The sequence below is a fragment of the Zonotrichia leucophrys genome, chromosome 5 (assembly GCF_028769735.1).
Source record: "Zonotrichia leucophrys gambelii isolate GWCS_2022_RI chromosome 5, RI_Zleu_2.0, whole genome shotgun sequence".
Classification (NCBI taxonomy): Eukaryota; Metazoa; Chordata; class Aves; order Passeriformes; family Passerellidae; genus Zonotrichia; species Zonotrichia leucophrys.
The window spans coordinates 25,961,796-25,984,843 of record NC_088175.1 but is presented as its reverse complement, the minus strand read 5'-3'; the positions used below and the strand labels follow the sequence as shown (position 1 = coordinate 25,984,843).

At 39.4% G+C, this 23,048-nt stretch overlaps 1 protein-coding gene across 1 annotated transcript in view; it reads left to right on the top strand.

The window, feature by feature from the left end:
- Positions 1 to 15,731: 15,731 nt before the first annotated feature.
- The window catches only part of RASGRP1 (RAS guanyl releasing protein 1), a 37,958-nt gene continuing 30,641 nt past the window's right edge, over positions 15,732 to 23,048 (top strand). The window contains exons 1-2 of the mRNA XM_064714218.1: positions 15,732 to 15,901; positions 18,141 to 18,310. Of these exons, the coding sequence (XP_064570288.1) occupies positions 15,870 to 15,901; positions 18,141 to 18,310 (202 nt within the window). The 5' untranslated portion in view covers positions 15,732 to 15,869. The remainder of the gene's footprint in view (positions 15,902 to 18,140; positions 18,311 to 23,048) is intronic.

Below are 23,048 nucleotides of genomic sequence, written 5' to 3'. Positions count from 1 at the left end.
TCTGCCAGGAAGCAGTTAATGCAGGAACAAACCCAGTGCCAATGTGCACTAACAAGCCTGTACTTCTATGATGAAGACATAGAAGCATGTGTCAAAATCCATATGCATATTTGAGGTGATTTCTTTGATTGGTCCTCAGAAAAAGCTAGGAGGAGCATGAAGCAAAGATAAACACCAGTTAAAGACAAGTAATAATGGTGACAGGCATGGACAGTGGGGGAAAAAACAAGCCAAAATCACCCAAGAAACTACTCTTTCACATGCATATGGCAGAAATAAAAAGTTGTTTACTGAAATGGAAAAAAAAGTCATATGTGTCTGTTAGACATCACGTGCAATACAACTAAATATTTATTTAAAGGCATAAAATATCATGCTGTTTTGCCTAATTAGTGGCAGAAATGCTTATTGAATAAACAAATTCTACAAATTTGATCATTATATACTTTAAAAAATCCATTTCCAAGAGGTACTTTATATGTCAGAGTGATCACATGTAGCCTAGCAACCAGGATGTTATTGAAATTCTACATAGAAGTGCATGACTCATTTTTAGATATGATGTAAGTGTAATGATGAATGTTTAACAAATGGCAGAATCAGTAAGATATGAGCTAGATTTTATAAATGTGCAAAGCTTAGTAATTTTTTTCATACATTCTGATATTTTTTGAATTTGCTGATAAGAAAGGATAAATATCTGTGGGTTTTTTCCATTAGAATGTTAAATAATATTTTCTGTGTTTTCAGGTTATTTCCCATATTCATCATTTGAAGATTTTTAAACATCAACTTCACTTATCTCAGGTGTAAGGATTTGTCCTGAAAACATGCATCATATCACTCTTATCCTGCCCAAGACCCGAAGAAGAGTCTTCTCTGCTTCATGTACAGATTTGTGGGTACAAGTGTCATGCATCCAACTGACAGAAAACATCTCTCTAGGATATTTTATATGCCTTTCCTGACACCAGTTTCCTTATACTTCAGCTCTTTGGTGAGGCATTATCCATTTTCTAAGAACAGACTGTTCTGTAGTTAGTGCACAAAACTCGTACAATGTGCTGCTTCAAAGACCACATGACACTTGAAAAAAAAAAAAAAAATAGAATTAATACCCAAACCCAAAGTGATTTTTTTTTCCATTTAAGGGATCTGAAGAGGTCCTGTTTCGTGGTAGTACTGTTGCATTCATCACAAGCCTGGACTTCAGCTCTTTGGAATTCTTTCCTAAGCAGCAGTCTAAGTAAAAAATAAGTCAATGAAGTCTGCAAGTACACACGATGAAAATGCAAGATTCAAGGTCGAAAGGAAGGAGAATTGATTCACTCTAGAACGACAGTTCTCACATTCCTAGCACAGAAAACATATTTGCTTCTCATTATTCCATGTCTTAAACCTCAGTTTAACTGTAATCATTGCTCCTCTGTTCCGTGCTAATTTGCATGCAGCATCACTTAATACCAGCTTAGAAGAATTGTTGAGTAATTGGCTGTTAATTGACGTTGTGTATGCTAGCCTATCTCATTTTCAAAGCTTTTTTCTTGAATTCCAATTATGAATCAGGAACAACTTTTGATTAGTTATCAATCAGATAGGAAAAATTATCAGAAGTTTTTGAACATTGGAAATTCCTAAAAATACTGCATGAAAGAGAAATTTGCCTTTGCAAACACTGTACAGAAGAAAGAGACCTTAAAGTAATTGGAGGAAGAAGGTGACTCTGTCAATATAAAACTTGTTTCTGGTTTAACATAAATGGCGAATGATGGACATCTAATCCAAACTAAGCTAAAGTTTCACTGACTGTCATAACTTGCACAGGCTTTGTGGGATCATTGCTGTAATAGTCCAAAGCACAGCACACATTTCTCATGCAAAATCAGACTACAACAGTTATGGGTATATCAATAAGAGCTTTTTAACAGTTCAGAACCCTTATTTATAGATGTTAAACCTAAGGCACAAATCCATAGTTTTAGTCTGTGCTGAAAGAAAAGCAGAGGTAAACAGTATCTCAGAGAAGCAGTGTGAAGGAAAACCTCTCCTTTTTTCTGCTAGAACTGGGTGCAGGGTGTGGTGTGCCCTTACTACTTTATCATAGAACCCATCCCTTGATCTGTTTGTAGTAAGGTAATGAGTAAGCTAGGCTTGTGTAGTCCTTTTGAACTGAAAAAAAAATATTTTCTCTATGTAGTTTTTAATCTCAATTTATGAAAAAAAAAAGACAGTAATCCTTCCTTCCTAAGATCCTGGCATATTCTAAATAGTCAAATAAATGATTGCTTAGGAGAAGAATCCTTAGGAAGGGTACTTAATAGGAGAAGAAACTAGTCATTTAGATTAGTTCTTCATAAGAAGCAGCCTATTTGTATTCTTTTTTTTCATTTAAATTATCCAGAAAAAGTTGTACAAGCTTAAATTTGGCTAGTTGATAAACAAATCCCCTCTAATCTGCAGGAAGACTTCAGAAAGTTAGTTGTGAACAGCTCTATTTTTTGTGTTTTGGTGACTGAATATTGTTTCTGTTTTGGTTAATTATACAATAATTATCAAAAGGAATGTTGCTATATAAATTATGTTTTTGAGTCTTTCATGGACATCAGCATGCTAAGTACTGTAAAGACATGGACAAAGTGCTTGTTCCTGCTTGACCATACTGTTTCTAAACAGGCAAAAAAGGAAATGAGATGAGGGAGATGAGAATTTGACCAAAATTACACAACTGACTAATAGCAAACAAAGGATTTCCTGCATTTAAGCCCGATAAGCAGGGAATGGAGCTGCTTTTTACACATACAGCTTACAGGGGAAACTAAATACTTGGGTTGTTTCACTTGCTAGAATGTGGATATTATGCTGGATTAGGAGAAACAGCTTTGAGTTCTCTGTTTTGTGTCTTTTTTCAGTCTGGTTTGCTAAGGAAATGAAACTTGTGCAATCACCATGGGTGTGTATGGATGGCTGCACACACGTCCTGGTAGTGCCTTTTGAACCTGTTGGCAAGCTGTTGCCAACTGGTACAGTAAAAGTAATGTACAGACAAAGTATTGGTCTCACAGATAACATAATTCCAAAGTCTTGGTCTCAAAGGTAATATTATACAAATGGTGTGAAAATAGGGGTACAGTTGTAGGTGCCATCCTGATAGCAGGAAAATTCACGTGAGAGAAATCATACTACTTTTGTTTTGATATAAACAGAACTGTGCACTTTCTTCAGTTATGTTTTAGAGTCTTCATGTGTATTCAAATCTTCATTAAATAAAAACACAACAACAAAATGAAACCTCATAAAACAATGCAATATTATGAACTGAGGTTTAAAGGAGGAAATTACCTGGAATAACTGCTCATGGAAGGATGGTATCAGATTTCCAGATTTTCCTTCAGAGAGTAGAACTGGTGGCAGCAGAGAGCTTCACTGCTGTACTTAAAGGAAGAAAGAGGAAACAGATGAAAAGAGGGATGAAGCTATGTTCATGATGGAGAATATTTATGTTAGTGATCTCAGATGCCATAATGAGGCAAGAGCTAATAAAAAATATCAGCATAGACAAGGCCTCACTGGGGCTCAAGGAAGGCAATGATTGAAGTTCTAACATTAGACTATTCCATTTGAGCACGTGTCTCGTGCTGGAAGTTGCTTCTTTACAATCACTGCTCCCTGTCCGGCTGGTGAGGTCTCCTTACGAGCAGGAGGGTGTGATGGAAGCTGGAGAGCCAGTGCATTTGTTTCATTTGAGTACTCCAGAGCAGGTCAGAAATTTTATTTCCCCTTTCAAAACAAGGGTTCCAGTAAAATTCAGTTCCGCTTGCCTCACTGTGAGCAGCCTTCAACCAAACCAAAGCACACAATTTCCATTGTGTCATACATGTTCATTCAGCATGAGAATAAAATGCAGTGAGAGACCATTTACATGGGATGGGCTAGAGAACGTTTTTATTCTTGTTGCTATAGTAATGAATACAGCTAGTTGTGCAATCACTGTGATTGCACATTTTAAGAGGGTGGTACTTTCAAACAGTAGCAATACAATTGCAATGTGAAAAAGTGATGTAATCAAGGAAAGATGGAAGCATAAGGCAACAGAATACCTAAGACATGTTTATTGGATTTTGATGAAATATTTTAAAGAGGAAGTCTGCCTTAGTTAAGATACTTGCATCAGCTTCTTACATTAAAATCAGTATTTTGCCCTTCCACAGCTTTCTTTTTAGCCATGAAACACAGAGTTGGCTAACAGTTCTGAGCACTAACAAGACACTTTAGGTGCTTGGCCATGGAACAGAATCCAGAACCTAAAGCTACTCAGATTGACCAAAGACTGCATTCTGAGCTGGGAGCAAATGAACACAATTAATGGCCATTCTTTCTGATAGATTATATCCTAAAACATCATTTGAGGTGCAGAAGAGGTCATCATTGGAAGGAGACATTTCCTTTAATATGAGGTTATGGAATTTTCTCTGAAGACAGATTCCCTTCAAAGGGCAAGGAACTTAACAGTCTGGTTTTGTAATGTATTTAAATTCAAGGGCTCAGATACTGGGAGCCCTAATAGAGATGCTCTCACTCATAGAGAATGCTCTGACACTCATGATAGCATTCTAGGGGATGCCTAAGTTCAATTATTTCCTCTCTCTGTAAAAATTCAAATCTTATCCTAATGTCTTAAATGCCAGGCTATAGGGTAGGATGCTCTCACTCTCCTATTCAATAACTAAAACCCCTTGTGTGCACACAACAAAAACGAAAATGGAGAATGCACACAACAAACATGAACACTACCAACTACCAGAACACTTCCTTGGAAGAGGAGATTTGAGCAACATATCCAGAGGAACAAATAGCCAATGGATTTTGATTGCTGGGGGCTTACTAGCCTGACCAGAAACAGAGCTTAGATGCCACCAGATTGAGGAAGCAGCTATGTCAGAATATTAAGAATTTTAACTTGGGTCTAAAGATTTTGAAAGACAAAATACTCTATGGAATGAGGCATCAATCCTGCTGAACAGTTGTTATTTAGTAAAATGGCCATGTTGGTAGTTCCTTAGTTACCCCAGGTTCTGTGTGATTAACTATACTAAAATTGTCAGAACTTACCACCATATGGCCATGGACAATAAAATAAATTAACAAAGGTTTAGCTAAGTTAAACAGCTTCAAGTTAGAACATTCCTTTAAGAAATTTTTCAAAGTATGAAAAATATTGAAAGAATTAAGCTTACAAAAAAGCATCGTGTTTGATCACTCAAAAGGTCGCTCAAGGACTTTGTATACTGGGACTGTTTTGCTGTTTTTCAAATATATTCCATAAACCAACTATAAAGAGCTTTCAGTTATTGCTTTTTAAAATAATTTGTCTTGTGAGAGCCAGAGACAGGACACAAATAAAAAAGGGAAAGGAGGCATTTGCACAACAGGTAAAAATTTTTAAAATGCTCAAAACAATGTGTTCTGATCTATACATAAATGGCACAAAAATGAGAAAGAAAAGGCTCATGATTGAGATAGGCTTGTTAAACAGCTGGAGTGACTTCCTGAATTCCCTCTTATCCCTGATGTTTTGAAAACCACTGAGATTAGGGTTCAAGGAACAGGAAAATAAGGTAAATGAAGAAAGTACTTGAGGCCTACAAACAATGCCTGCAAAGGTGGCTGCAAAGTAATTCATACTGTATGTAAGTAAATACAGGCAATTAAAATAAAGGCAAATAAAAGGAAATACAGGCAAATAAAACACAAAAACAAAAGAAAAAATCAAATAACTCTCCAGTTCTGTATGGTATACCTCGGCATGTTCTGCAATCTACACAGCTCCAAAGGAACAACTTCCTATGGAAGCACGCCAAATATTAAAATTATGTCTGCTTCTCTGAACATCACCACAATGATTAGTACAACAAAATCTTGGAATTTTGTATGAAAATGAGATGGTCTAGCACACCTACCCAGTTGCCTGACTTCTAGTGGTGGTGAATAATGTTGTAAAGTCAGTATGGCATGTGCATGCTTCCCACTGGGTGCCTGAGGAATCATCAAACTAGGTTAAAGAGGTATAAGGTTGTGAAACCCAAACAGCAATTACCCCTACAGTGTGCTACTATCTATTTTTTGCCACTTATCCTGCAAAAAAAGCCAAGGGGTCTACAGACCTATTCTGATTTAAAGTTTGAATTATTTTTCATTGTCACAACCATAGACTGAGACAAAAGAACTTAACTTTCTTATCTGAATACAAATACTTTGCACCATTTAAAATAGTGATTTGAATATTGATAGAATCTGACCCATCCATCTAAGCACAATTTCTTTATTTCTTTATTGTTCTTTCTTTCTTTATTTGTCTACAGTCTTAAATAGTATTCTGTAATTGATGCTGAGAATAATAATGTGTGGCATGCTCTTAAAGGCAGCATAAACCAATCTGCATTATGAACACTAGTTCAGTTACTCTGACTCATTAGTCACACAGTTTACTGGCAATGTTTTTCCCTCCTCTTTTCTGAACTTTTGAAGATAATACTAAGTTTAAATACAAATTTTAAAATGTATTTGTATTTGACAAAAAAGTAGCACACTTTTTTTAACCTGTGAGTCATCCTGAGCAAACATTAACAGATCTTCCTTTCAAAATTCCAAAGAAGTGATAAAATAGGACAGGTAGATAGGTAGAGAACACACACAAATGATCATTCTTCAGACAGAAGAAGAAACTCTAACTTTCACTACTGTATTGTTTTCAAGTTGTCGTAAGTCCTCACTGTTCATGTTTATATCACAGGATTTAAGAAGCTTTCAGAAGTTTGTCCTCGTTTCAGCTGGGATAGAGAAAGGTACTATCACCTTTTTCACTGATAATTGAAGGAGAAAAATAAAAAGCTGCAAATGAACAATTTTGAAAGACAATAGAGGCTACAAAAAGCTTCAGATACTTTGCATAACCTCTTGTAGACTGACAAGCAGAAATGTGAGCACAGAAAGTTTTTGGCATGTCTTGACAATTGTGCATTGTTTTCCAAGGTAGATATTCAGAGACACTTGTAATTAGAGACTAAGTTCCTGAACCTAACAATGCTTGGGCTAGGGCTTTACAAGGACCCCTTAAAAATTAATCTTGTTTAAGATACATCCCTATTTATTAAGAGGATCTCTTAATAAATAGGGATGTATCTTAAACAAGATTAATTTTCAGCATATGAATTTTCAGCTCCCTGTTTGGCATTTTGCAATAAGGATGCATTTAGAGGTGAATACACTGAATTTGCAGAATTGCTGTCTAAATACCTTCAAATAATTCAATTATTTATATGCTACTGAGCACTGATAGTGGTGTATATTCACCATTACAGTTTGTTCAGTACTGCTACATCTACTCTCCCTGATTAAAACTGAAGCCAGCCATGGATAGGGCATCTAATCCAGTAAAGTGGCAGTAATACTTAACAATATTGCTATTCTGAGCAGACCTTTAAAATAGGAAACAATACACATTGCTTTAAAGTTGAAAAGGTAAGGAGTTATAAGATGGGGAAAAGAAAAGGATCTGAGGAGTTCAGAAAAATTTGCATCATTTTAGGTCTAAGTAATTGACATTGCCCTCTATTCATGTCACATCTGGCCACCATGGACCACCAATATCCATTTTTTGGAGAGAAAAATTACTTAAAATTTTCTTTATTGCATTAATTTTCCTGATCCTGTTCCCAACAGCATTTATTTCAAACCATCTATTAAATCTACGAAACTGAGGAGCAGGTTTTACATTCCCTTCCTGTAAGTTTGATGGTGTTGACAAAAGAGTGTTAAGTATTTTCCTGTGAAGGGTCTGAGAACAGTTTTGCTCCTCCACCTCTTCAAGGTATTTTCATCATAACTGTAAGACCTATAGAGACTGACCAGTGTATTGCCCTATCCTGATGATATTCTTCAGGGACCACACACGAGTTCAATAAAGTACTGTGAATGGTAGCAAGTTTTGTAAACAGGTTTGAAAAAACCCTCAGGACTTTTTCTAAAAAGCTCCAAATATATTATGAAGTATCAGCTCTCTTCAGCTTAAAAAGGCATCAATTAAATTACTCAGTCTATCACTCTTCTTCTGGGTCAGTGGAAGAAAGAGCCTCCAGGTCTAGCCATAAGTATAGAAAGTTGCTGAGAACAAGACAACACATGAGGGGAAAACAGAGTCTTGAAGAGCTTAATCTTTCCCTTCATGCACACACAGGGCTGGTAAATTTACTGTTTGCAGCATTATCTTTCTTTCTTCTCCATTTGACTCACATAATGAGCATACCAGAGAAACAGAGAGAGGGGCAAGCAAAACCTGGTGAGAAGAGCGAAGAACTTTTCCTTTAAAGTGGTGGAACAGGAGAGTCCCTCAGTAGAGAAGAATGGGGCTTGTCTACGTGGCATATCATGTCCAATTACATTTTCAGCATTCAGTTTGGTGTGTAGTTCAAATCAGCACAACCTTGCATTCCAAGGTGAACTCCCCTTGGAAAAGATTCCTGCCCTGCAGATGGAGTCAGAAAGGGCAGAGAAACACCACTTACCACACCCACGTCCTGTGAAACCCCTATGACTACTCCTTACTTCTCACCTCACAGTCAGCAGGAGCTGTCACTCCTACTTGTTCACACAACCCCTGAGTTTGTCACTGCAAGTAATGAGGGCAAAATTATTATCACTGACCTTGAACACTGCAGCAGCAAAATCAAATTTTGTCCACTCACTTTGGAAATTTTGAAGCAGCTCCACCAGAAACAAAGCACATGGAAACCATGTCTACATTTCTTTCTAACTTGAAGGACCAGTGTAATTTTAGGAAAAATTTAAGTAAACATTATATTAAAAAAACCAAACCCCAACACTTCTGAGAGCCCAACTTTCATCCTGTTATACTTTCAAAGGGACTGTTATATCCGCAACAATTTAACTGTGAAACCAATTGAAAAATGTTTAAACAATACACTTAGTGTATTTCTAGAGCATGATGTCTGGCCTCTTGCTGCTGACCAAGAAATATCCTGTAAAGGAAGTAGCTAATCACTGTCTCCTTGGAAAATGTTTACAAAGGAGGTTTGGGGTGATATTATCTACATCCTGTTTAAGTAGCTATTTTGTTCTCTTAAATCAGATGGTGAACCAAAAAGAAGCATTCTTAGTAGTATTGTTATGCTTTTCCTTTCTGTATCTTGAGTTTCTAGACAGTTATTTCAAGGGTACCAGCTGTTTTTCACCTTATCTATCCATACTTTATACACATCTGTTTTAAGAAATAAGGTGTTTTGTGCTATTCTTATCAAAATCAGTAGGCAAACTGTATGTACATGTAAGCAACCAAATCAAATCTGACCAAATATGTTTATTCTGAAAGATCATAAAGGAAAGAAAGCTACTTTGCTATGGGCTACAGGAGAGAAATAGAAGTTATGATGACAATGCTGTGGGACTCAGTTAAAGTAAATAAAAACTTTTGTCTTTTGCTGATGCTAGAATGATTTTATTGATACAGAATACAGATTTCAGTTTGCAATATCATGATCTTTCACTGCATATTGCCCCAATCTGTGCTGCTTCTGAAATTCATGCAAGGTAGGCAGATGATCCTATAGGCAGATGATCAATGTTTACTGTAATTCAGCATTCTTCTAAATAGAAAAATATCAAAATCTTGAATCAATAGCAAGGCTGGGGAATTGAGCCTAACAGCCACATAAATCAGTGTGAATCTACTCAAAGAATGCCACCAGTTAGTAGCATTTCCTAACCCACCAGACCTCTTGATATTTTTATCTATTATCAAGATACATCTTAATTGTTTTTTCTAAATTTTACTAGAAGAATTCATTTTAATCCACTTTTGTTTAAAATTTTCTTGATTAAAAGCAACAACAAAATCTCAGTTTCAATTATACATGGCTGATAGTGCAAGACTGTTGCCAATCAGTGGCTTGCACATTACCTGTATATGCACCTAATGATAAACTTAGGCATAGTTCTTAAAGCAGATGTTAGACTCCCTGCTGACTTTTAAATCTGTGAGGGAGCCCAGAGTGCACACAGAAGGAACATCCAAGTTATTAAAAATTAGAAATATCTAAATTTTACTGTGCTAGCTCACTTCATGTTGTAAGATTTATCCAAAAAGAAGAAAAAGGGAAGAGGAATTTGGCCATTTTGGAGGTATTTGTCTCTGCTCAGAATCCCAATCAGAGTACTGATGACACTGGAGTACTATATGCACTACCTGATGCATTTATTCCTTTACCAGTCTCAAAATTCCTGGACTGAATGAGAAAAGCTCTAATTTGGGTTGCAAAACCATGTGCTCATGTGCATTCCTGGAATATATGAACACTTTCACAAGCACATATGCAATTCTTTTCAGAGTATATTACCAAGCAATTGGATAAATATTTACAAACACAGCTGCATATATATAAAAAAAGATTTTTTCACTCATTGTTGTGAAGAACAGTGAGAGGGTTTTTTTCTATTTAAAAAAGGGGAGCAGATGCACAAGGAAAGGGCCACAGAAGTTGTAGTACTCAAAATGAGACTATGAGGACTTTTTTTTTACAAAAACTAATCAGCATTACTTAGTCCTTTGCATGAAGGACATGGTTTTTATTTAATTTTCACTACTGAATACTCAGATTTCTGCAATTCCTGCAGGTAAAAGAATGACCAGTCAGCACCTGAAGAATACAACAAATAAATGTGTAGAAAGCTCTTTTTGGCATCGTCACTTAAAGAGCAAGAACACTCTGGAGCCTACAGAAGACGCACAAGAAGTTTCTACTTATTTCAGTCATGAGACAATATTTTTACTTCTCTAATCCTCATTCCCTAGTGACAACAAGCCATCTAACTTCTGTAACCAAAGCAGTTGAAAATGGCAACTCCCACCAGTATGCCTCTTTGTTTGCCCCCACTACATATCTATACTATGATTTAAATGGAAGCAGAGATGCTGTGAAAGAAATGATACCTTGTTTTATAGTTAAAGGCAATATTGACACCCATACACATGAGATATGAATTTTGAAGTTCGCAAGTCTTCAAGGGGCCTCTCTTCGTGGTTATACTGTCATAACTGCAATGGCTTAAAAACACAGTCAAGACAAAGTTTTTAGGGATAGATAATGCCTTTATTAGAATCAGGTAGTATAATATAGGCAAAACTCCACAGATTTCCAGATATTGTTGGTTTTTAAGTTCAGTAAATTTTCGATTTCAACATGACCTCCTGTAATACTACTGCATTCAGTTCGGGAGGTCTGGATGGACCAGACCAACTAGATACACGCCCAGTAAAAAGCATTTTGAATGGTCAGGCTCAGGGAGCAGGTGTTTTACTGTAGCTGGAGACCAGCAGTGAGCAGTGCTGGGGGAGCTGGTGCAGTGCTCTCTCCTCTAGTTGATGCAGGCAGCACTAAATTGGGATGACAGTTCAGTACACCTGGGACCAGGCCTACCATCCTGAGAGACCCAGGCAGGCTGGAGGAATGGACTGACCCAGGACAGATGCACAGTCCTGCACCTAGGAAGGAAGAGATTTTGCACCAATGTAGGCTGGGTCCTGGCGAGTGGGGAAGCAGCACTGCTGGGGAGGAGGTGGAGGCTTTGCCAGGCAGGGGCTGCACACGAGCCAGCAGTGTGCCCTGACAGCAGAGAGGGCCAGCAGCAGCCCGGGCTGTACTCACAGAGCCAGCAGAGAGGGAGAAGTGATTCACCACCACTAGATGGATCCAGTTCTGGGCATCCCAGCACAAGGAGGACATCGACAAACTGTATTGCCTTCACCAGAGGGCCACAGAACACTTGTCCTGAGAGGACATGCTAAAGGAACTGGCCTTTTCAGCTTGGAGAAGAGATGGCCACAGGGGAGATGCAAGAGCCGACTGACTACTACTGAGAAGGCTCCCTCAATAAGGTTTTCACAGCAGTGCTTAGCAGGAGTATGAGAGACAACAAATAAATGAAAACAAGCTTAGACAGTAATTAGATGTAGAGATTATTTAATTTTCCAGATTTTTTAACCATAAGGTCAGTCAAATGTTCTAACAGGCTTATCAGAGAAGCTATGCAGTCTTCAGACTTGGAGGCTTTCAAGATCTAGCTAAATAAAGCCTTGAGCAACCAACACCTGGTCATGCTTTGAGCAGAAGGCTGGACCTGAGGTCCCTTCCTAAGTCAGACATTGTGTGATTCTGAGACTCCCTACAGAAACTCTTGTTAAATCTACTCAAAATTTTGTAGCTTTTTAAGTGTGCCAGTTGGTCTGATAAAAGTTATTGCCTTTACCCACAAGCTATGTCTTGCCTATAGTTTCCAAGACTAAGACTCACAGATATTCCATAAAGTGGCAGCATGTTTACACCCACATGGGTCATTACTAGGACTGGGCTCATTCAATCCACCCCACAGACCTTTGGCATTTGAAGTGAACAAAGTTATTCATAGTAGCTGTAACCACCAGCCTGAGTGTTCACTGAGAATGCTGGGGAATCCATGGCTGGCAAATAACTCAAAAAGTGCTCTGGCAAAATTAGAAACCAGCAAGTCCAAGTATTCCATGCTCTACTCTAGATTCTGGCAGTTTTTCTAAGCTTTTTCTTTTCTGCTTTCATGAATTCTGTTTGTGTCTCTCACCTTGTTCAACTAAAGGCTGACTGCTGGATGTTAATGTTCAACTGAAGCAACCTTTACAGAAGAAATGTCAGTATAGAGTAGCGAGAGAATCACCCAAAGTCTGATAACCTCAATGGGGTTATCAGACCAAAATCTGCACTAACCCTGCAACCTTCCAAAAATGGAAATATTTGATAAATTGGTGAATGTACCCAAAGCCTAGATCATGATAATCAAGAGGGATAACCCAGGCTTGGAACAAACACTAGAACCACTCTGCTAGCTACAACAGATATCAACACTCACACCAACAAACTGTTTTAAGAGTTTTAAGATCTACAAACTTTAATTATAACAGAGAAGTACATTTAGATGATACCTTAAACAGGGCAGACACTACAGGACAGCCACACCTTTGTCATATCACAGCTCAGATGGAAGCTTTTCATGCGCAATTGCTGGTAGCCTCTCACTGAGGACAATTTGTTACATCCAATGACTCTGATTACTACCTAGTTTGCATAAGATTTTGCAATGTTGACTTTTCATACAGTGACTCTTCTAAGGTTTCTATTTTGTGTTCTTACCAAGTATGTTAGCAAGCTTTTCTCCTTTTCTGGAACTGCTTCCTACACTATATTATCTGGCTTGCCTCCCTAATATTGTCTACTGACCCTGCCACATACCAGATCTTCTGTCAGTGCCAAGGACCGTTCTCATTCATGATCTCACACCACAAGGACACTGAAGAGCTTTCAGAATGAGGCTGTGCTTTTACAATCATCTATGTTAAATAGATCTAAGTAAATGCTACTGGGAAAATGTATCGTCTCACTCTCATGCACCGTTTGGTTGTGGCAACAGTTGAGCTAATATGAGTGGGTGGTGAAATGATTTAAATAATTAGTACTGTATGAAAGAACATCTATAATTTTTATTTAGGTTATCTTAGTTTATTTTTTCCCTGGATTTTGTGTTCCACCCCCTGTATGTAGCACATGCACCACTAGTTGGCCCATTCTAGGGAGCAGGTATGGACCCAGGAAAAACAGCAAACTGAATAAGCTTAAAATAGATTTGAAATCACAGCTTTCATAAAATTACTTTTACTCTGATTCAAGGCCAAGCTATGTTTTTGGTCTTGCAGTAATTTGGAGGGGAAAATGTGTATCTTGACGAACAACTAAACTCCAAAGATCCAGCTTGAGCTGAGGCAGTAAGATGGTTCTTTCACTTGGTTCTGATGGTAAAATACAATTTATAAGTTATTATTGTGGCAAAATCTTCCAGGAATCTGAGCACATGAGTACCAAAATATCTAGCTGGTCATGTTCCCTTGGGAGCAATATGGTCTGTCCTAGGCAAAAGCATCTTGTAACTGCTAGCATGGGGGCTTAGTATCATGTTATACTTTAACTACTGAGTGGAGCTCTGGGAATAGAAGAAATGTCTTGCTTTTCCATAGAGCATATCTCTGATCCTCTGAGAACAAACCAAGCATGAATCTACTTTACACTAGGAGACCATTTCATCAAAAGGTCACATTCAGGGGTCAGTATGTCAGAGCTGCTGTCTGGGCACATAAACAGAACATTTGTATGAGATTGTGTACTGTAAGATTTACTTATGGATTACTTTCAGACCACAAAGCCAGAACATACTCTTTCTGTCTAACCTCAATCTCTCCATCTATTTGTGTGTGTATGTATGCACGCATGTGAACTTCTTAAGAAAAATGCGTTAAAGAAAAAGCAAAGATGGCTGGGATGTACTTCTCTGAAGTACAATTCAGCCAGGAGATTGGCTTACCAACACAACTGCCACAGAGGATGATATGTGACTTTGGATATATATTAATGTATTTGGGTTTCTTAAACCATAGTGGACTCCTAGCTCTATGCTAAATGACCTTAAAACGTACTTAAAAGAATGGCACCTACTGAATGTGATTGGCAGGAATATGTAGGGTTTTTCCTTTTACCTGAAGTTCTTCAGCAAAGCAAAAGTCAAGTTGCCCTGTTGTGATAATGGTATTTTTCACTGCCTCTGAGAAAAGCCAGTGAGCAAAACTATAATTTTGGAAACCTGAAATGTGCCCAGATTGTTGGCAGAAAATTACTTTGAATATCTGAACCTTGTCAGTTAGTCTTAGAATTAAAGAACCAGTTTATGAAATCTGTCTGAATCTTGGTGTGAGGCACATTGGCATTGTGATGACTAAGTAATGTTTAAAAACATAAACTGAGCTCCAAAACTATGATAATGCAGCATGTCCGGAACCCCGTATATTTGCTCTGTTGAGTGAATTTCTCAAAAAAAGACAATTTGGGCAAATTTCGGTTACAAGATATAGGGTGACTTTGCCCTTTCAGATTTCTTGCCTGGCCATTTCTTCTCAGAAGCGGAAAAGTTGACAACGTTGAGTTGCAAGAGCACTCATAAACTCCTAATCGTGATACAAGAACCATGAACACCACTAGGGCCCCTCTCCTTGCTCTGCAGTTAAACTGGAGGGACAGCGTAAGGCGCAGGATAAGCCTTTAAAATGTCAATCATGAACGCGGCCACCTGAGTTTTGTGCCCCCACCTCAGCACGGCACAGAGGCTCGCCTGGCGGGCCAGCCGCAGTCCCACGGGCGAGCTGCATGAGCCGGGCCCCTCGCGGTGAGCCGGGCCCGAGCCGGGCCCCCCGCCCGCACACCGGGGCCGGCGGCGGAGGGGCCGGGCCGGCATCGCCCCTCGCTGCAGCCGCGCCCGGGCCCAGGCACGCGGGAGCCCGGCGGCTCGGAGCAGCCTGCTCTGGGAGCGGGGAGGGGAGCGGAGGGGAGGGCAGCTCCTGCCCTGCCGGGCCGAGCCGGGCCGAGCCGAGGTGGCGCCGTGGAAAAAAGTTGTGGCGGCTTCAGAGCTGAGCGGTGCGAGCGCGTGCGGGTACCTAGTAAAGCCGGCGGCTTCAGAGAAGAGCAGCCCCAGCTCAGTACTTCCTCCTGCCGATAAGATCTCCGCCACCGCTCGTCACGGGTGGCGGCCGCCGCCGTCGCTGCCCTACTTGAATCGGTTTCAGACTCCTCCCGAGGCGAGACGGGAGCGGGAGCGCGGCGAGGCGGGAGGGAGGAGGCGATGCTGGGGGCCGCGCCGCTCCGCCCGGCCTCCTCCGCCCCGCGCAGCCCCGCTCCCTGCGCTGCCGGCAGAGCCTGCCGGGCGGCGGAGCTGCCGCTGGGACCGGCATGGGGACTTTAGGCAAGAGGAGAGAAAACCAGTGAGTTTGCCGTGCTGCTTTTACCCCGTCGCTCCGCTTCCCGCGGCGGAGGGCGTCGGGGTCGGTGTCACGCCTGAGTGCGTGCGGTGCCCGCCGGGGCGGTGGGGCGAGCGGGGGCTTCCGTGGGGCACCGGGGTGGCACTGCGGGGCCGGCCGGGTCCTCCCGAGCGGGACAGGGAGGGGAAAGAAGCGCGGGAGGCAGTATGCGGAGGAGGATTTTGTTTCACCCTTTGGGATGCCGGTGTGGCCGAGCAGGCGGGTCAGCGCGGGTGGAGGAGCCTCACGTTACGGTGCCGGCTGAGCGCCGCCCGGGCTCGGTTACCTGCGGCGCGGCGCGGCCGGGGCAGGCGGCCGGGAACGCGGCTGGCACCGGCCCGCCGGGCAGGCGGCACCTGCTCCGGGGTCAGTCAGCCTGGCATGGTCACTTATTTGTGATGTCCGCCCCACCGCCAAGGGTGTACAGTGGAAATGCAGGGCAGGCGTCCCCCCGCTGCACCTCAGTCCCCCTTTCGTCTGTTTGTCATGTCGGGTGGCTGCTGCGAGAGGATCTGTTCTAAGGAATAACCAGAGGTGCCGGCTGAGCTTTGCCTGTCCGGCATGGCCAAGTCGGCCACAATGTAACTGTAAACTGCTTTCAGGTGTGGAAACTTCAGGTTTTTTCCTGGGTGTTGTCAAAGCCTGAAATATCTTCTGCCTTAACTCGAAATATCTTCTGCTTTAACTCTTACTTTTTTGCTGCTTGCTGGGATGCTCTGCCCTATGTTGAAGAGGCACGAATAAAACTAGGAATAAAGCTAGGAGAGGGGCTTAAGCTTGTAAAAAGAAAACACTGAAAGCTGATCAGGCCCTTGTTCTTTTTATATGAGAACAGGAAGTCAGATCACAAAGCTAAGAGGGAAATTGAGAAAAAGGGGGAAGGGTAGAGAATATTTGTGTGTCAGCTACTGTCAGCCTAACTACGTAGGAGCTCAGTGATGAGTATTGTCTCTGAAGGGTCAGGTGTGTATTTTCCTGAATTTGAAATTATGGAGGCTGGGATCAGTGTTGGGTTGTAAATGACACTGTGGTCAGTTTTGTGGCTTCCCCAGCATTCAAGTGAGATGGAAAGGTAAGGATGGGGCTGGACTCTCACAGGGATGAGGTAGGGTCTTGTCTTTCTTCATAAGGCATGCATTTTTTTAACTTCATGCAGGAGTGCCTATTCAGGGATATCTGTGAATTTATTTCCACTATCTCTATGTAAAACACACTGGAGGAAATTCTATGCCTTTTCTTCCTGGGACTATTAGAGTCTTGCATAGTGTTCCAAGAAAAGTTATGTGATAGCACCTTAAAGACACTGGAGTCACTTGTGTAGGAAGGCTGTGGAGTGTCTGAAATAAACCCAGAGGATCCCTGAAATTTCAGGAGTCCCTGAAATAAACTCAAGTTTCAATGAAATGGCAGTGCTTGTTGTTATTTTGCAAGCTGTATGGTTATACTCTCAAGTGAGATCTTCCAGTGGTTCCTGGTATTTGCAGGCAAATATATTAAATCACTTTTCATTAATACAATATTGTTCCAATTTGCTATTTGATACAGAAATATGAACTTGTGTGCAAGCAATGAATAGCCTTTATTATTATCCATAAACATGCATGTTCTTGCAGTAAAAGGTATTATACGAGTAAAACACAAGAGTAAAATTAGATATGTGCTTTATTTTGGTCTTATTTACCATTGCTATTAAATACATTTGTTTGCTCATGTATACTATTTTAAAGCAACCTCGGAAATAATAGTATTGAATAGATGCAAATTAATATAATTGTTTTGGTTGTGAAATACTCCACTATTAGGTTGTGCTGATATTTTGTTTACTTAACAGTGACTTCTCAGATTAAATTAATAAAGCTAGTCAGGTGTTTTCCAGTGTGTTTAATAGTTTTTTGCTCCTTTACTTTTGGTGGACATCTGATGGTAGGTTATTGCATACTCTCCAACAAACAGACAAGACTGCTGATAATCCTGACAGATCATTCAGGGAGCTCTGTGACCATGTGCTCTGCAACTCACATTTAGCGGAAAAAAGTCACTTACTGAGCAGTCCGTTTGGTGTACATATCAAGTGGGAGGGTTATGTATTTCAGCAACCCAACTAGAAAGAGTTAATTGTCCTTTAAATCTTTCCTCCTTTCCCGTGCAATGTAAAATTTGCCACTCTATCTTGTATTTACTTCACTATTGTGCTTTCTCCTAGGCAGCCTGCACAAGCATGCAGCACTGCCTCTGAATCAGCGCTGGAGCTGCAGCAGACCAGCCACTGTCACAGCCTCTCAAACCATACTCAGGTCATGATGGTGCCCTTGGGGCACCTAGCCAAAGGAGCCACTTTGGAAGACCTTCTTGAAACCTGCATTCAGTCTTTTGGTGAGTGCCTGGAGGTTTTTAGAGTCTAATTAATTTGTTTCTGTGTCTATGTTAGTCAGCTGTGTTTCCTAGTAGGGAATTAAATACATTTATTGGTGAAGTAGAATGGTGTTAACTGAGAATTGTCTGTGCTACAGGTGATTGTATTGTTAGTTGATGGATGTGTTTATGCAGAGTGTGTAATATATGCTGAGAGAGTAGAGTAACTACTGCTTGTTCTTGAGGGAACCGGACAAATTCCAATCATCTACACTTCTGAGAGTACTTTTGTTAAGTACCAATTTGGTAAACTTCAGCAAGTAATCATTATATTTTTGTATATTACAATAACATTCTCATAATGCGTGTGAGCAACATGTTCATATTAAACATTTTTAAACAAGAAGGGCTATTTTTAAGCTAGGTGAGATAACACTGGATTGATTTTTGCATTATCAGTATAGATTTCAAGTTGTTTCTTTATAAGAGGAAAGAGTCCAAACAGAAATCACAACTGCATTTTTAAAATGTGTCTGTTATCTACTTGTCTTTTTACAATAAGAATTGAAGTATGGGTAAGTGTAACCATTGCCTGAGCTGTGTACCCCTAGTTTCCCTTTCCAGCTTTTTCATTAGTAAATGTGTTTATATTCAATATTATTAAAATGTTATTACTGAAGACACTTAAAGTGATTCTGAATAATTTGCTTATAAGTAGCACATCTGTTTGTTAATGCTGAGTCTTTCAGGGCTTTGAACTACTCCCAAAGTATATGTGGGAAAGTCTTAGTTTCAGAAGTAGTCCTTAGAAGATAAATGTACTTGAACACCCACTCAGCTCTAAAATAATTATCTATATAGTTAAATAGTAACACATCGTGCTGATCTACTGGTACAGTGCATAAATACTGTGTAAACAATGACTAATCTTTCACATTTGTTTAAAACGAGGGTTTTTTTAGCTTTAAAGCCTTCTAATCAGCATGAGCAGAGAAATGCATGTCTGAGAAAAGCTGGTGAAACATGTAATTGTCAGTAAAGTCTTGTCTCTTTTTTGCTTCTTTTCTTCTCCAATTCATTATTGTGAAGACACTGAACTTCTGTAAAGCCCTAATTCCTCAACAAATGTTGATTGATATATATAAATAAGTTTCAGTTCAGTAGGAAGGGGATAAGATATCTAAAGCATAAGACTTTCAGGTAGCTGTAATATTGTGACTACTTGACCAATATTAATATCTCCACAATTTAATGAAAAAACAGTAATATAAATGTAACATTATAAAATTATAGTATAGTTATTAAAGTGATTGATTTAAAGTAGTGCAGGTGAAACCCTGAGTAGGAGATTATTTTTGGGTAATACTCTGTATAGCAATACAGACATGCTTAGATGTTCTCAAATTGCTGAGCATCAGTATATTAAAAGGACTGAGGTAATGAAGAAAAGTACCTTTGCAGTTCAGCAACACATGCGTGTGAATCTTTCTTAAGGGTTTCACACTTCAGCTAGAAAATTTACTGTAATCCACTAGGTAGGGTTTTCCTGACCCCTGACAAGCTGTACATAAGTCGAGCAAGGTGAATTGTAGTGCATCAGCAAACATCATTGTAACTCACTAAGGACTGCTGAAATCCCGTTGTGTGCTGCAGAGGCTTAGACCCTTAATTGGACAATTCATAGTAGTGTCTGTATTTATACACTTCCATGAAATTATGCATGTTCTTATGCTATGTTGGAAATTCCCATTAAGATATTTAAATAAAAATACAACTGCTACAACACTAGGTAACTTGCATAATAAAGTTCATTAAAGAAGGCTCTTGTTCTATCAGCAAAACCAGTGCAAAATTCATTCACATTATTGTGCCAATAAAGGAAGAGATAAAAAGTCTTTAATCTGAGATTTTGAAGAGGGTTGGGGGCAAGGAGCAAAATGGTGGGAAAAAAGCATAACTGCAGAATGATTACAAGGAATCTGAATGATTGAGCAAATTTCTTTCCATGCATATATGGATATACTGAAATCTTCTAACCTCTATGCTGGTAGTTCTGTTTAGGCTGAGATTTTATCTTCAGTCTTGGATATGCTGACCTATAATATTTTGTAAATTATTCTATAAAGTCATTATTGTGATTTGAGTAAGTTTTATTTAAATGTTTAAAGTACAGAATCCCTCCCAAGACATTGTACATTTGATGTTTACTTTCTGAAAAAGGCCATTGGTTTATTTGCTGTCTAGTCTTAAGGAGAACAAGAGGCAGTAGATAGTGATGATGATGTATCATGCTTCAGAATATGTACTGCATCTTGTTAGCATTATACTGCACTTGCTACACATGCTATGTGTACAAATACAATTCCTCAGTAGTAGATGCATCTGGGTTTATACTCCTGGACTCAATTATAGAAGTTTGGAGAAAGCAAACAGTGTGTAAGAGAGGCTGCGATCAACAATGGTGTGTAAGGAGAAGTTGGCAGCCTTTTAATGTATATGCAGAGAATATCACAAGAAGGTCTAACCAAGAAGGTATTAAGTATCAGTACATACTTAGAGCTGTGGAGAACACAGACTGCAAGTTTGTATTGATTCTTGTTGTACTGATTGTTGTAGTTCATCTTACAACATGATTTGGGAGAGGAAAGGAGGATGGGAATATGCTAAATTGAAGTTAAAAGTGTGACAACTTTGCTGCAGTATTATAAAGGAGTTCCAAGAGGAAAGACTTTGTTAGGAAAGCCAAGTTAATCCAAAAGCTTAGTCAGTGCAGTTAACTTAAAATCCTGCTTTGGGGTGATTAGTATGTGTGCTCTTTCACCTCTCTCAAACTTGTTCTTCTTTAGCTTGGACTGATGAATGGCAGGCGTGTGCCTTAGTGACAGAAACAATGAGGGGCTTAAGAGGTAATTTGAAGTCATGTAGGTGGTCACTACATCTGAAAGAGTACATCATACCAGTGTTTATTCAACAGCATGATGAGGAGATGCTAAAAGTAGAGGTTTCTTCAAGTTCCATGGAAATTTGAATCAGGATGATGAAGATGAATCATCCTGCAAATGAATTGCCAAAAGTAAAGGCAACAAAAAAGCAAGGATGTAAGTGAAGGCAGAAGTTTGGGAAAAAATGGCATGATGAGAGATTGAATGTTGGAAGTGTCTTAGAAAGGAATATTGGTCCTTTCTTAGGAGAAGATCTGTGGAGACTTGAAACCACTCTCACCAGTTTTAAGAGAAGATATTTGGTTATACAGGAGAGTGATTCAAAACATGTTCCAAAATGTGTCTCAGAAGACCTTCCAACATGATAAGTAGCTACAGGATGGTGTTACTGCTATGATCTGGATAGACAAGAATTGTAGAGCACAAATAAATGCATCACACCTGATTGCCTAGAAAAGAAGGGGAGGAAAAGAGAAAGAAAGGAAAGAAGGAAGAAAGAAAGGAAGGGAGAGAGTGCATGGAGAGGAAGAGCAGGAGGTAGGGTAAAATGATTTTAAAAACTAGAAAAGACAGTAGCTGCAGAAAGGTTAGATTCAGTGCAACCTCTACATCAGAGAGGTTGCACTGAATCTAACTTCGCTACTAATCCTGAACAAAAAGCTCATAAAGAGATAATTAAAAGTAGATTTTCCATTGGCAACAAAATGGCTTAATTTGTAAGTTCAGGGAAGCAAAGAAGTAGTTAATAGATCTTGGCCCAGAATATGACAGCTTCAAGAGGGAGATAATTTATTCTGGAGGAAATCTTCATTAGTGACTGTGATTCTGGAGTGGAATTTCACAATAAACAGTGAGTTTAACCCCCTGCATCCATTTTTTCCCCATTATGTAGCACATGAAATGCCACAGAAAATGTACTTTTGACTGGCAGACAGTTCTCTGAAAGTCAGTATGGCTTTGACTTTTATTTTGTTGCTAGTTGTGAAGGTATTTAAGTCCATCAGCTTTGTTGTTGAAGCCAGCAGAGTTAGGTCTAGTTTGCTGGCAGGTCAGTGGAACACAGGAAGCATCTGCTTAGTAGCACAGCCACACTTTTATGTCTAGTTCCTATAGCAATCTTTGTGACACTACATAAATGAATAACATATATTTAGTTCAGAAAGTGTTACAGATCAGAGAGGAAAAGTGTATTAGCAGTGTTCCCTTCACTGGATACCTAGTATGTTAATTTTATATCTGCTAAATGTTCGTGACATTTATCATTATACCCTAGGGTATCTTCATGCTACTGTGAACTTGAAATTCTGAATATGTGTTTTGAAGTCAATTTCTAATCTAGAAATTACTTTTGTTTTGTAACTTCACAATATGTTAGTGCATGGAAAGAGGTCCCTGTTTGTTTTCTTCGACAACGTCTATTTTTATCTTCTAAATCTACTTTTTTAATCTAGGGTAAAGTTTAAGGGTGCCTGTTTTTTAAACAAACATACCTTTCAAAGATCCAGTGTGCTATTTTAACATGCATTCAAGCTTAGAAGCCATGTAGGGTCAGAGAGCCTTCTCCTTGCCCACACAGAATATTTGTTTAAATTGTTTTTACAGGTGTTTAAAGACTCTATTGCAATCAGGACAACAGGTGTCTTCAACATAGTGCCAATTTGATATCTCCTTCTTTTGTCTGTAGTAAAGTCTTGAAATGTTACCTGGAATTACCTAACAAACAATTCCAAGAGTGCACTTGAAAGCCATCGTTTATCCAAATACGTCTTGCTAAAAAAATCTGAGGATCATTTAAAAGCTGAGAATTCTGTAAGAGC